Source organism: Xenopus tropicalis, chromosome 4 (genome assembly GCF_000004195.4).
Source record: "Xenopus tropicalis strain Nigerian chromosome 4, UCB_Xtro_10.0, whole genome shotgun sequence".
Lineage (NCBI taxonomy): Eukaryota > Metazoa > Chordata > Amphibia > Anura > Pipidae > Xenopus > Xenopus tropicalis.
In genome coordinates, this window is record NC_030680.2 from 138,971,012 (window position 1) to 138,986,507 (window position 15,496).

At 44.6% G+C, this 15,496-nt stretch overlaps 1 protein-coding gene across 3 annotated transcripts in view; it reads left to right on the forward strand.

Annotated features, from left to right (window-relative positions):
- Nucleotides 1-381: 381 nt before the first annotated feature.
- lhfpl4 (LHFPL tetraspan subfamily member 4) overlaps nucleotides 382-15,496 on the forward strand; it is a 77,517-nt gene continuing 62,402 nt past the window's right edge. For 2 of the 3 annotated variants that reach the window (XR_004222168.1, XM_012960480.3), the window contains exon 1: nucleotides 382-1,282. Coding sequence is in view for 2 of the 3 variants with exons in the window: in XM_012960480.3 (XP_012815934.1) it covers nucleotides 877-1,282 (406 nt within the window). In the remaining variant the exon portion in view is untranslated. 3 annotated transcript variants of the gene reach the window in all.

Here is a 15,496-nt window from a genome sequence, read left to right on the forward strand (position 1 = left end):
CAATTAGGTGCAGCCTCTTTCAGGACAGATAATTATCTCACATATCCAACCTGCGTCCCTCCAGCTGTCAGTGAACTACAACTCCCGACATCCCCAAGTGACAGCTCAGCACTCTCTGGCGGAATGCAGATTGTACATTATTATTATAACCGACCCCAAGTGATGTATGATACATTTTCACATTAGGGATGTGGCATTTAATCAGTCACTTTATGTGCCTGTAGCCCTCCTGCCCCTGCATTAAAGCACAGCGCCCCCCCCCCCATCTCTCTGCCAGGCAGTCCGAGCCAGGCTATTGCGCTCCGAATTGGCAGAGAGCGAATCCCACAGCGAATAAGATGAAAAGCCCAGAGCTGCCTGGGAAACCGTTCCCTTTTATTCTCCCCCCAAATCTGCATTGCCGCGGGAGCGCGCCGGGGAGCGGGGACGCGCAGCAGAAGGAATCACACAGCAAAGATGGAGTCCCAGCAGCTGCAGGGAGGGATCAAGCCGTCCAAACCTCTGCTGTGCAGTTAATGCTCTCTCTCCTTACAAATGGCAGGGGGTTCTGGCTTCCACTCCAACCCTTGGTATTCTCCGGCAGCCTCCTCCTTTGTCTCCTAGACATATGCTGCTCCCAGGGACTCTTGCACATTCACTGCCTCTTCAAAAGGGATCTCCCTGTCTCCTTCTGCGTCCTGGGCTCTTACCTAGCGCTGGAATCCTAGAGGCATCTGGCCTGGCCCCCATTGCATCAACTGAATGCCAAGGGGCAATCAGGTTGGGTGGGCACAGACTGTGAGAAGGTGATTTGTTTGGGCTAGTGAGTGCCCACAGTGAGTGCCCAAAGAGAGTGCTCAGGGTGAGTGCCCAGAGGACAACTGATCCCCAGCCAAGATGTTACCTTCACAAGAAGCGTCCAAGCTCTACCATGACAATTACATGAGGAACTCCAGAGCCATAGGGGTCCTTTGGGCTATATTCACCATCTGCTTTGCCATCATCAACGTGGTGGTCTTCATTCAGCCCTACTGGATAGGGGACAGTGTCAACACACCGAAGCCGGGCTACTTTGGCTTGTTCCATTACTGCGTGGGCAACGGTGTGGCCAACAGAGAGTTGACCTGCCGGGGATCCTTCACCGATTTCAGCACCATCCCGTCCGGAGCCTTCAAAGCAGCCGCATTCTTTGTGCTGCTGTCCATGGTGCTGATCCTGGGCTGCATTACCTGTTTCGCCCTGTTCTTCTTCTGCAACACAGCCACCGTGTACAAGATCTGTGCTTGGATGCAGCTCTTTGCAGGTAAATGGAGGTTAATGGATAAATGGATATAGAGGGTACAATTGGGTTGCCAGGAACAACTGCAGTTCATTTTAGAGAGGCTTCAGATGGGGTTTTTTGCCTTCCTCTGGATCAACTAGAAGTTGGGCAGGTTATATATAGGCATTATGGTTGAACGTGATGGACGTACATCTTTTTTCAACCTAACTTACTATGTTTCTATGTTACTATGTAATTACATGGCACGTTTAATTAATTAGAGCGCTCTTGGGTTTTGCTATGGACTATATGAAAGTCCAACCTCTATTAGCCATACCGTGATGCATGAGTCTGTTTTTATTTAGCGGTAGTGGAATCGTATCCATTGTACATGGTGCTGAACTACATTTCCCAACATCCTCCTTTGTGGGATTCTAAAAGTTGTAGTTGTGCCACAGCTATAGGACCACTGATTGGTGGAAATAAAATAGAGGTATTTCAGTTGGAGAACCTCCACTTGAAGTTGTGTAGGGCACAGGTTAGGAGGACGCTAGTGTGTTGGTTTCCAACCTGGGTGGGTTATGGAAGACCTTTGGGACAAGCTGCTCTCTGGTGGGCTGCTTACTATGAATCTTTGGGCTTGTCCTTACCATGAAAGCTTGGGGTATATGATAGAGTCATTATTCATTCTGGTTCTACTGACACAAGCCTCTTTGTTGGAGAGGCAAAGGTAGGAAATGTAATGTTTGCTGATTAGGTGCAAACCCCACCAGGGTGCTGTAGTGCAGCAGATATATATCCGTCCCTGGGCTGCAATGTACCACTGTGCAATTTCATTAGAAATCCAGACATAAGCTATTAATGGCTTTTTAGTGTCCCCCAGCCTCACACATTGGGAACTTGGCTAATTAAATGGATACCATATAGCAGTTACATAGTAAAGAATAAAGATTAAAAAAAAAGTAACGGGTCCATTGCATTCAATCCTCCGAAAAAGCTCTAGTGGGACGGTTGAACCAGAGCGTGAAACCCAAGTTGGTAAAATCTCTGTCCGTTGTTAAAGTCTTAGCATAGTCCAACAACCAGAGACCATAATGATCATAGAATTATGTGAGAATAACCCTACAGCCCTAGTTAGCTTTGCCTTTATGACTCCAAAATGCCAACTGAAAGCCCCCGGGGTTAATACACTCACCTTCTTACGTTACTTACAGAGTTGCAACGCGGCCACTAAATATCTCTCTTGTAGTTTTCAGTTGCTGGGAATATATTGATTTACAGATACATTGCAGATATATTATTATTATTATTATTATATAATTTGTGGCCACTTTGACCCGTCAGATCAGATACGGAGAGTTTTCTGGTTCTCAAAAGACATTCTAGATTATCATTTACTATGGTACGGCCTAGGGATTTGCCGTTTGCCTTCCTCCTGTCTGATAGAATTGAATTCTTTCCTGTAAATGTTTATTTTTCTTGATCGGGAATTGAATATGGAATATTTAGTGTGGGATACAGCAGGAAGGCAATGGTGCAAAGGGAAATGTTTGACTCCTAAATCCCTGCAAGATCCCAGATAGATCTAGTAGTATAAAGCAGAGGGAAAGATATGAATGTAGATAAAAACGAGCAACCCTGCAGAGTTCTGCCTTTTTATTCAATGACTCTTATACATTCATTAGTAGAACCCAGGCCTTTGGCAACAAACCCCTCCTGGGCCTGGTAAAATATCAGATTAAGAAGGAACTTGGTCATAGGGTGTCCTGCCCTGTAACCCATAGCAACCAATCACTAGTTAGTACGTTCATGTCTATGCAGTAAGATTACTGAAAACAAGTATCACCGATGGTTGCTATTGGTTACTGGACCAGGAAAACATTATTCTTAGCTATGGTCTTGTTATGATATACTGACATTGTTGCATATACAGGAGTTTTGCAAATATATTGTTTGTATATTGTGTGTGTGGTTTAAACATTTCTATGCTCTGATTTGTTGCTGGATAGTTTAAGCCCCGCCCACTTAAAGGTACAGTTTTCTTTGATTGCAGTGGGACAAAGGGCAAAACTTTTGCTGGACCCTGTTATTTAGACAGGTTTTAGTTGGCTGTGGGTGCTATATGTTATAGTGAAGGGCCACAGGAAAGGAAACAGAGATATGGGGCGTAACTGTGACTTATCGTACTGTTCCTCTATCCCTGTTATTTCCTATCTACGTTTGCTGCTCTCCCCTAAAGCCATTTCTGCTTACAGGTTGCTTACACACTTTATTTTCAGACATATATACCCCAGGTCAGTAACCCATACCAACCAATCAGATGCTTGACTGTACTATTGACAACTACTATTGACAACAGACTATTGATAATAAAGCTATTTATGTGATTAGTACTTTTAGATAAACCAGGATACTGAGTCTGGAACATGTTCTGTACATTATTTCAGGCTAAACCAACTGGCAGTCATAGAACCATGTGGGCCTCTAAGTATAGAGTTTGGACCTGCTGTAGCCCAATTATTCCAAAAGAATCCCCCAATAGTGACCCATTAATGCTTGTAGAGATGTGTGCCTATACAATGGCCATTCCCCATTAGTGTATGAAATCAAAGAGGGGAAATGGAAGGAATAATAGATGACAGTTGGGCCTGGGGTCTAAGCATTTATTATGGGCCCTTAGCACCCCAGTCCAACACTGGTCCTGTTAATGTTTAAAGGGGTAGTTCAACCCTCTGTATGTTATAAAATGGGCAATTCTGAGCAACATATAAACTGGTCTGCATTATTTATTTTTTTAAAGTTTTTAAACTATTTGCCTTCTTCTTCTTTCTCTTTTCAACTTTCAAACGGGGGTCACTGACCCCAGCAAAAACTATTTGCTCTACGAGGCTACAATTTTATTCTTAATGTTACTTTGTATTAATTGTTTTTCTATTCAGGTCCTCTCCTATTCATACACCAGTCTCTCATTCAAACCACCCCCTGGTTGCTTAGGTAATTTGACCCCTAGCAACTAGATTATTTGAATACTCTGATTAGCTACAGGTTTGATATAGCCCTTTCTATTTAGTTACCCGTAGGGACACAAAACAATATGTACAGGTAAGGGACCTGTTATGCAGAATGGTGGGGACCTGGGGTTTTCCAGATAAGGGATCTTTCCGTAATTTGGATCTCCATAACTTAACTCTGCTAAAAATAATTTAAATATTGAATAAACCCAATAGGATTGTTTTGCCTCCAATAAGGGGTAATTATATCTTAGTTGGGATCAAGTACAAGTACTGTTTTATTATTACAGAGAAAAGGGAATCATTTAACCATTAAATAAACCCAATAGGGCTGTTCTGCCCCAATAAGGGGTAATTATATCTTAGTTGGGATCAAGTACAGGTACTGTTTTATTATTACAGAGAAAAGGGAATCATTTAACCATTAAATAAACCCAATAGGGCTGTTCTGCCCCCAATAAGGGGTAATTATATCTTAGTTGGGATCAAGTACAGGTACTGTTTTATTATTACAGAGAAAAGGGAATCATTTAACCATTAAATAAACCCAATAGGGCTGTTCTGCCCCCAATAAGGGGTAATTATATCTTAGTTGGGATCAAGTACAGGTACTGTTTTATTATTACAGAGAAAAGGGAATCATTTAACCATTAAATAAACCCAATAGGGCTGTTCTGCCCCCAATAAGGGGTAATTATATCTTAGTTGGGATCAAGTACAGGTACTGTTTTATTATTACAGAGAAAAGGGAATCATTTAACCATTAAATAAACCCAATAGGGCTGTTCTGCCCCAATAAGGGGTAATTATATCTTAGTTGGGATCAAGTACAGGTACTGTTTTATTATTACAGAGAAAAGGGAATCATTTTTAAAAATTAGAATTATTTGCTTCTAATGGAGTGTATGGGAGGTGGCCTTTCTGTAATTTGGAACTTTCTGGATAACGGGTTTCCGGATAAGGGATCCCATACCTGTACTAAAATGCTGAAAAAACATCTAATCAAGTCAGTTAGGGAAAAACTGTCGGTAACATAAGATTCCTGCCTCCATTCACTTTGAAAAGAGTTCGGCTGCACACAAGGCCGGCTGGCCGCTGACTTTGGAAACGGCTGCGAATACAAAGTGGTCGCGTTTATTCGAATACAAGTTACTTAATGGACTGTGTTGTCAGTGCGCTAATGACTCGTTCAGAACATGCTGAGATTCTGGCGTGCTGCTCCGTGGATAACAATGGGAAGGGAAATTTGATGGAAACCCAAGCTAACGTCTTGCGTAGCTTCAGCCACAGGCTGTTACAGGCAGGACGGGGGGGGGGAGCTACAGTTCACCTGAAGTTATTCCCTATTTGCCTTTCTATGCAATTCATATTTCTTTTCTGAGGTTTTCTGTATTCAGTATAGTGCAGGTTCCCAGGCTGCCCTGGGAGATGGAATTTCAGTTCAGCTCTACAGAGATCTGTTTCTCTCCAGCATTTGTTGAGATACAGTTACCCTAGCTACCCCCCCCCCCCACCCCATATACACAGCACTGGGCACGGGGTCCCATACATTGTGTATATATTTGCAATCCCAATGGGTATGGCCAATGTGTGCCCCTCTGTTGAAATGTTGGACTATAGCTTCATTTGGGGGGGGGGGGGAATTATAATAAATTGCACAACATTTCCACTGTTCATAGGTGGGTACTACATGCCAGGTGGGTTCCCATTATCCCTATAGATATATCTGCCCATGGTCATACTTCTCTATATCAGTGGCCTTTTTTTGTTCATGTCCCCTCTGAGATCCATCATTTGTTTAGGTCCCCCACACCCTTTGCTCATATCTAGTTTACTTATTTATATTTGAAAACACTATTCTATCAGTCATTCAGCCACAGTTTCAATAATATGTGGGACAGCAAATAAGCCTTCATCCCAAATTAACCTTTAAGCTGGACCCAAATGGGTATTTGCCCCAAATTTTCACCCTAACTGGCTTTCAGGCTTGGCCTTCCAGCCATTGGCTACATGGTGCCACACACTTATAAACATTTATCCCCATGTGTAATTAAAGGCCAGGTGCAATAACCCATAGCAACCAATAAGATATTTGCTTTTAAAAGTGACCCCCTCCTTGCTTCCCGCTGATTGGCCGCTATGGGTTTCTGCACCTGGGCAAAACGTAATGCCTTTTATTACATAACCAGGGTCGGACTGGGCCACCGGGACACCGGGAAAAATCCCGGTGGGCCCCGGGCCTAGTGGGCCCCAGCGGCCCAGTCCGACCTTTGCCGGCGCTCCCCGCTACTGACTGTTCCTCCCCGACGCGTTCAATTTATACGCGCTCGGGGAGGACGTCAGGCGGGGGCCCTTCGGGGGGGTTAGGGGGGCCCCTGGGGGGGGGTTAGGGGACGCGGCTGGGGCACCTGCAGGGCCCCTGGGGCGGGAGCCCCGGTGGGCCCTGCACCCCCCAGTCCGACCCTGTACATAACCCAATAGGATTCAGTAGTGCAGTGCATTAGGGGCTGTGCTTACATACATAGTATCACAGTAACATACATGCTTACGGTGCTCTCTGCTCTGCAGGTTTATGCATGGAGCCTGTATTTTGTTTTCTTTTGGTGCATGGGGCCAATAATTGAGGTTGGTTTTGCCAAAGTTAGAAGCCAATAGTCCGGCTCACCCACTATGCGCTCCACCTGTCCGTATATTCATTAATAAGATGCACCTCTAGCTTAACGTGAATAATTCTATTTGACCAGGTTACACAGCTTTGCTAGGGAGTCAGTGCAAGGAATTGCCATACAGACATTATTTCTTTAAGTATAAACAGCAGAGAATGGAATAATTGAATAATCACCCGAAAGTGGGGCTTAGGTCCCTTCTATTGTTGGATCACCTGTCTAACTAGCAATTAGTGACAGTCACTTGGGGCCCCTGCCTATGTACCCTTTATTTTATTTTAGAGCTGTTCAACTTATTACATGTAGAGGGCCAATTATATGTCATACAGCGTGTTGGGGGGCGAAGTAAATCAAAATTATGATGTCATACAGTGATGTGGGGGCCATAACATCTATAGCAACTATAGTGAGTGCGCACATAGAGCAAGTCCCATTAGCTATAGAGAAAGCAGACCAGGGTCAGACTGGGGGGTGCAGGGTCCACCGGGGCTCCCGCCCCAGGGGCCCTGCAGGTGCCCCAGCCAGCCGTGTCCCCTAACCTCCCCCCGTAGGGGCCCCTCTAACCCCCCCGCAGGGCCCCCACCCGATGTCCTCCCCAAGCACGTATAAATTGAACGCGGCAGGGGAGGAACCGTCAGAAGGGGGAGCGCCGGCAAAGGTCGGACTGGGCCGCCGAGGCCCACCGGGATTTTTCCCGGTGTCCCGGCGGCCCAGTCCAACCCTGAAGCAGACCCTGGGCCCCCCTGTTTCCCAGCATGTTCTGGGTCCCCCTGTTCACCAGTTTCCCCCCCCCCCCCCGCAACTGCAGGGTCTGCTTCTACTATAGTTACGCCACTGAGGCAGCCCTTGGGTGCCTATATATTAGATATATAATTTCAAGTATGAGGTTAAACTGTCAGGGTTGGGGTTGTTTTCTCTGGAGAAGAGGCGCTTACAAGGGGACATGATTATTCTTTGCAAGTACATTAGAGGGGATTATAGGCAGATGGGGGGGGGGTGATTGTTTCCCATTGAAATGAACAAAGATCAAGAGCCCCCCCCTTTAGATTAGAGGAACTGAACTTTCATATGATACAGTGTCGGGGGTTCCTCACGGTGAGGGCAGTGGGGTTGGGGAATGCCCTTCCTAGTGATGTGGTAATGGCAGATTCTGTTAATGCCTATAAGAGGGGCCTGGATGAGTTCTTGCATAAGCAGAGTATCCAAGGCTATTTGGATCTCTAGATCTACAGGTAGTTTAGTATAGGGATCAGTATATACTGTATATATATATAGTTTATATATGTGGGTGTTTAGAGGGGGTTTTTGCAACTTCAAAACTGTCTCTGTATCAGAAACTAATTTATAATTAGGATTATTTAAGTACTGACAAGCCATGATAGAGCTTTACAAGGGCAGATATTACTGACTCTGCAAATCTATACCCCCCGTTAGTGGCAGGTTAATACCTTGGTGGCCCATCCTGCTGCTGCTGTCTGCTACAGCTAAGTTCATTATTTACAATTACCCCCAGGCCCTTCTTCGTTAAAGGAATACTGTTATGGAAAAACAATATTGCATCAGGTAATAGAGCTTCTCCAGCAGAATCCTGCTCTGAAATCCATTTTTTCAAAAACACAGATTTTTTTATATTTAATTTTTAAATGTCACATGGGGCTAGCCATATTCTTTATTTCCAAGGGTGCCACAGCCATGTGACCTGTGCTCTGATAAACTTCAGTCACACTTTACTGCTGCGCTGTAACTTGGAGTGATATCCCCCCCCCTCACCCCCAGCAGCCAATCAGCAGAACAATGGGAAGGGAGCAAGATAGCAGCTCCCAGTAGGTATCAGAATAGCCCTCAATAGTAAGAAATCCAAGTCCGGCTTGGGACTCCTCCAGTTACATGGGAGTAGGAGAAAGTTAATTGAAAGCAGTTCTAATGTGTAGCCCTGGCTCCTTCTGAAAGCTCAGACTCAGGAACACTTTACTGCTGCGCTGCAAGTTGGAGTGATATCCCCCCCCCACCCCCAGCAGCCGATCAGCAGAACAATGGGAAGGGAGCAAGATAGCAGCTCCCAGTAGGTATCAGAATAGCACTCAATAGTAAGAAATCCAAGTCCGGCTTGGGACTCCTCCAGTTACATGGGAGTAGGAGAAACAATAGGTTAGCTGAAAGCAGTTCTAATGTGTAGCGCTGGCTGAAAGCTCAGACTCAGGCACAATGCACTGAGATGGCGCCTACACACCAATATTACAGCTAAATATACATTTGTTGGTTCAAGAATAAAATTATAAATGGTAGCCTGAATTATTTGCTATGTAAACAGTTTAACAGACCAATTGACATTTGGCCAGATATCGGTCGGATAGGCCCTTAGGATGGCCCCATCCAAGGGCAGATAAGCTGCCGAATTGATCTGAAGGCCCCAAATCAGAACCTTAAATCTGCCCGTGTTTGGCCACCTTTAGTCAAGCTAAGTACAGGGTGCAGCTAGACTCTGGAGCCACCCATTAATTGCCCATTAATCTGATTAAATGGGACATGTGGTATCATGGCACAACTGGATCACCATAGGCAAAGCCCACAAAGATATGAGGATCACCTACTTTGTAATGATAATAGTAACCAATGGGCGAGGCACAAAAAGCAAAGTACACAGTTTATTTTTATTTGTCCCTGAGGAAGGAAACAACCCCCTGGGGTGAAACGCATTGTTTTTTGCCGCAGTAGAGTTTCAATATTCAGACGATTCCGGAGTTTAATAAGCTGAATTGCATGCAGTTTCAGGGACTGCGTATTTCCAGTTGTTAGAGGCAGCGAGCAGCCCGTCTTTAAGGACATCTCTTGGCTTGAGAGCCCCAGTCACTTTGATTAATGTACTGTACTTGTGTTCCCAGACAGGTATGTTCTGAGATCCGTGCCATCAGGATTCGGGTCAGGCCACTAGTATAGAACATTGTGTTAACCACTCCAGTGCTAGATACAATCTAAGGAAAGTCCTTTAGTGCAGAGGATTCCGATTTGCTGTTCTAGAAAAAGAACTTCAACTCCCAGCATGCACAGTGGCTGGACTAGTACAAAGGTAGGGTCAGGATTGGGGTAGGGCAGAGAAGAGTATTGGGAACTGCTTATGAATACTGTATGTAGTACAGGTATGGGACCTGTTATCCAGAATGCTCGGGACCTGGGGTTTTCCAGATAATTTGGATCATCCTACCTTAAGTCTACTGAAAATCATTTAAATATTAATTAAACCCAATAGGATTATTTTGCCTTTGTTAAGGATTAATTATATCTTAGTTGGGATAAAGTACAGGTATCAGACCCCTTATCCGGAAACCCATTATCCAGAAAGTTCCGAATGACGGAAAGCCTGTCAAATGATTCACATTATAAAAAAATTAATTCCTTTTTCTCTGTAATAATAACAGTACCTTGTAATTGATCCCAACTAAGATATAATTACCCCTTATTGGGGGCAGAACAGCCCTATTGGGTTTATTTCATGGTTAAATGATTCCCTTTTCTCTGTAATAATAAAACAGTACCTGTACTTGATCCCAACTAAGATATAATTACCCCTTATTGGGGGCAGAACAGCCCTATTGGGTTTATTTCATGGTTAAATGATTCCCTTTTCTCTGTAATAATAAAACAGTACCTGTACTTGATCCCAACTAAGATATAATTACCCCTTATTGGGGGCAGAACAGCCCTATTGGGTTTATTTCATGGTTAAATGATTCCCTTTTCTCTGTAATAATAAAACAGTACCTGTACTTGATCCCAACTAAGATATAATTACCCCTTATTGGGGGCAGAACAGCCCTATTGGGTTTATTTAATGGTTAAATGATTCCCTTTTCTCTGTAATAATAAAACAGTACCTGTACTTGATCCCAACTAAGATATAATTACCCCTTATTGGGGCAGAACAGCCCTATTGGGTTTATTTAATGGTTAAATGATTCCCTTTTCTCTGTAATAATAAAACAGTATCTGTACTTGATCCCAACTAAGATATAATTACCCCTTATTGGGGCAGAACAGCCCTATTGGGTTTATTTCATGGTTAAATGATTCCCTTTTCTCTGTAATAATAAAACAGTACCTGTACTTAATCCCAACTAAGATATAATTACCCCTTATTGGGGGCAGAACAATCCTATTGGGTTTAATTACTGTTTAAATGATTTTTTTTTAGTAGACTTAAGGTAGGAGATATGAATTACCGAAAGACCTCTTATCTGGAAAACCCCAGGTCCCGAGCATTCTGGATAATAGGTCCCATACCTGTACAAGGTACTGTTTTATTATTACAGAGAAAAATCAAATCCTTTTTAAAAAGTAGAATTATTTGCTATATGCGTCTATGGGAGATGGCCTCAGAAGTTGGAACTAGATAACGGTTTTCCAGATAACGGAACCCCCCCCCCCGCCCCAGTCTTCTCTATCTCCTACCTGGCAATGCTGCAGATTTCATGTTCCTGCCCCAGACTCAACAGCGATTCCCCAATGATTCTATCCATTCCGTCTGTTTAGCTGTCATCACGTATCCATTTTGCGGCAGCTTTGAGACTGTACAAATGACTAGCTACAGCTGCTAATTGTAGTGCTGTTTGTCTGCAGCATTTCGTTAGCACTAATTAGCATTGCAATGAGATTATCTGCTTCCCATGTAGGTTTGGGTGCATAGGTGAGGCAGCCCTGTAAGCAGCTTAGGTGAATAACGTGATTTTTCTGGGGAATTCGCCTGAGACTGGCTTCACTTGAATGCAGTGCTCCCTATTCAGCCTGCGGTTTTCAGGCCCCTATGGTACCTATTGGAATATATTGAGCCGGGAGCATTAGTCGTTATTACTGCAGTCTCCACTGCCGTTTACTTGTCTGCTCTGTTCTATAGGGACTACTGATTGCTTACAGAGATAAAGCACCCAGAGAAAACTGCTTGTTTGTTGCTTCTCTCAAAGAAATCCTCTTTAATCTCTAAAACTGGAATTGCGTCATACCCCTAGTTTGTTGTGTTAGATTGTAAGCTCCACTGGGGCAGATACTGATATGAATGATGACCTCTGTATTAATGTCAGTGTTAGGGCATCATGGCCACAGCCAACTATCATTCTGCACATTCTGACCCCCTTTTGCTCTTCCACGACACAGTCTGCCCCTGTGCCCTGCCCAGTGGGGCCCAATAGGAACTGGACCCACTGGGGTTTCTCCCCCTGGAGAAGAGTTCAGGGTCCCCTGGGCCCACTGGGTTTTCTCCATGGTGGGCCAGTGTGACCCTGGTATTAGGGTGGCCATTTCTAAATCTCCAAAGAGAAGGACACAGCTTAGTAAATTAATTATTAAAGTCTTAAGGCTAAAGATTTACCATAAATAAAACATATTTTATTATGAAATATATATAGTTGTAGAAAATATACAGAATATACTTAGGGGAATTATTTGTCAAATATCACACTGTGTTGCCAACAGCAACTACATTAAACTATAAAAAAAAATGTCAGTAGTTATTATGGCCTTCAGTTCTCTCAGCATTCAGCAGTGGGGCAGGTAGGTGTAGGCACGTACCCACCCCCTAAACAGTCAGGGGGCACAACAAGACCAGGGAAACAAGTAAAGAGGCACAATTTTACACCCCCTTATAGCTCTATCACTTGTGTTTGGGTCAATGTACATCTATTGTGCACCTTTCACAATACCTTCAATACACCATTTTCCCTTTTGAATTCCAGCGTAAAGGAACCTGGCGGAAATGTTTGTACCCAATGCCAGAGGAGTAAGGGGCATTTTGGCACAAGCTGTGCCTACCATGTAATAGGGGGAAGCAGGACGGGACATGAACATTAATTTGCCCGCTATTTAGTAAATATAACAGCTCATGTATAAACATAATGTGCAGCTAGAACTCTATACGCAGTGCCTACTCAGGTTAGGTGTTATGTATATGGCTCCCAAGCCTGCTTACAAGCAAGAAGCGCAACTGGCACTGCGGCACTGCATGCTCCTTAGGGTTGCACAGGTAGGCACAAGCTCTGGGCTCATAGCAGTTGATTGGACTTAGGGCAAAGACATTTGCGGTGATAAGTAGCCACGAATCCGCGTGGGCGATTAGTCACAGTGACTTATATACTAAGGGTGAAGACACACGGGGCTACTAGTAGCAGCTACTTGTTGTGGCTACTAAAACAGACAATGCTGATCATTTACTGATAATTGTCTCTACGTGTGTTTTAGCAGAGGCAATTCTCAGTATTGTCTATGGCAGGGGATTTTCTGGAGTTTAAAAGCAGTGAAAAAGAAGCTGCTACTAGTAGCTTAGTGTGTCTTCACCCTAAGGGCTCTGGCACACAGGGAGATTAGTCGCCCGTGACAAATCTCCCTGTTCGCGGGCGACTAATCTCCCCGAATTGCCATCCCACCGGCGAAAATGTAAGTCGATGGTGGGATGGCACACGCTGCGCAGGCGATTTCAGGTTTGCCGAAATCGCGCCGCCGCGTGTGCCATCCCACCAGCGACTTACATTTTCGCCGGTGGGATGGCAACTGATGGCAACTCGGGGAGATTAGTCGCCCGCGAACAGGGAGATTTGTTGTGGGCTACTAATCTCCCCGTGTGCCAGAGCCCTAACCTATTGTGGGAAAGTCGCTGTGATAGTCACCGCTACTGACATTTTTAAAAGTTGCAGTGATAATTTGGAGCCCTTACTGGCACTACAACTCTCTCATGATAAATGAACCCTACATGACAAGGATTCTCTGTGTATTGAGGGGAAAAGCAAACAGTCCCTATGTGGGCTTGGGGAACAGATTCTCATTTGCACCCTTTTTCTTCTTTTTGCTTGTCTTTGTTTTAAAGCCAGCTATTTCTGCTTTAGCAATTGTGGTGTGCCCTCCTAAACTATTTGTTTGAAAAGCAAACAGTTTGCCAAGAGGGATCTAGAGATGGAGCCTTGTTTTAGCCCTGCACAAACGCAATGGAGTATATTAACCGACACAAGGCTAGATTCCCTGGCAGTTTCTAATGGATCTGATATGGAATGAATTCTCCAAGCCATTCCTAAAAACACAGTCACAATTAGTGCTCACAATCTTTAAGATTAATGCAATCACATTATTAATGGAGCCTCCATATACTGTAGCTACTGCTCACTGCTTAGTGCACCTTAGCCCCATACGCTTCACTTGTGGGAGCAACTTTCTTAATGAATAGATATTAAACAAACAGTAGGCACAGATGGGTAACTCACTGAGCACCTACCTAGACCTGTAGCAAGGGGAGATTCAGCACAGCGATAACAAACAGACATGTATTTCAGTGTCCCATGTGTTGCGTTGCAAATATTCTGAATATTTCTGTGTACCTTCAGCCTGATGTTTTGGGCAGGCTCGGTCAGAAATCGCAGTTTTGTCCCTGACACGGAGCACAATAGCAGCATAGTGCAGATAAAGCATAAACAACTCCAGGTTACAGGTACAGGTTAGTTACTGTGACCCCCACACAGTTAGTAGTAGTACAGAAGACAGGTATGAAAATATAAAAAATGATAAAATAATAATAGATATTATTTTATTATGGTGTATTTGTCCATACTCAATACAGTCTGTGCAAATGCATACGATTGTGCAGCTTGTGAAGCCCATGCATAAATGTAATGGGAAATCTGAAAATAAAACATATTAAATATTAATGTTATAGAGGGAAGCGGGCTTGCATACGTTCCACAGGAATACTCATTATGACTAATATGATGATAACGTAATAAACAGCAATTAGCCCAATTATTACAATTATTGCTGCTGTGCTAAAGCAGGGAACTGCTGCACGCTCCACATTACCTGACGCTGATTTGCTGTCGTACATTTTCTTGTTGCTATGGCTGAAAGAAGGATACCAATGGTTTCCTACAACTATAATCTTGTTATGGACAAAGGGGGGTTGTGTGCCCCCTGGATAAGGAGAATATGGCTGTGGCAGTGCATTTAGATGTGCAAAATGTGAACTCCAAACATCTCCTAAATTGAGACCATACCTTGTCTGGGCCAGGATTGGACTAGGATTCAAAATAGACCCTGGCATTTTAAGTACACAGAGGCCCAAACAGCCCCCCAGCCCAATAAATAGTGAGTGTCTATCTTACAGCAGCCCCTCTGGCATTTGCCTGAACCCACAGATTGCCAGTCTGGGCTAATTTTTGTGCCATTTTGCTCTTCAGCCTGCAAGTTAAAGTAGGATTAAAGCAGGATCGGACTGGGCCCCCGGGACACCGGGGAAAATCCGGTGGGCCCCGGCTCAAGTGGGCCCAGGTGGCCCAGACCCGACCCTTGCCGGCGCTCCCCCTTTCCAACTGCTGCTCCCCTGACATGTAAAATTTACGCGCTCGGGGAGGACGTTGGGTGGGGGGCCCTGCGAGGGGTGTTAGGAGGGCCCCTGTGGAGGGGGGGTTAGGGGATGCGGCCGAGGGTGGCACCTGCAGGGCCCCTGGGGCGGGAGCCCCGTAGGGCCCTTCACCCCCCAGTCCGACCCTGGATTTAAGTTCTGCAGTTGCTGCTTTTCTCAGTTCTATTCGGCCATGTTTGGCTGACACCAC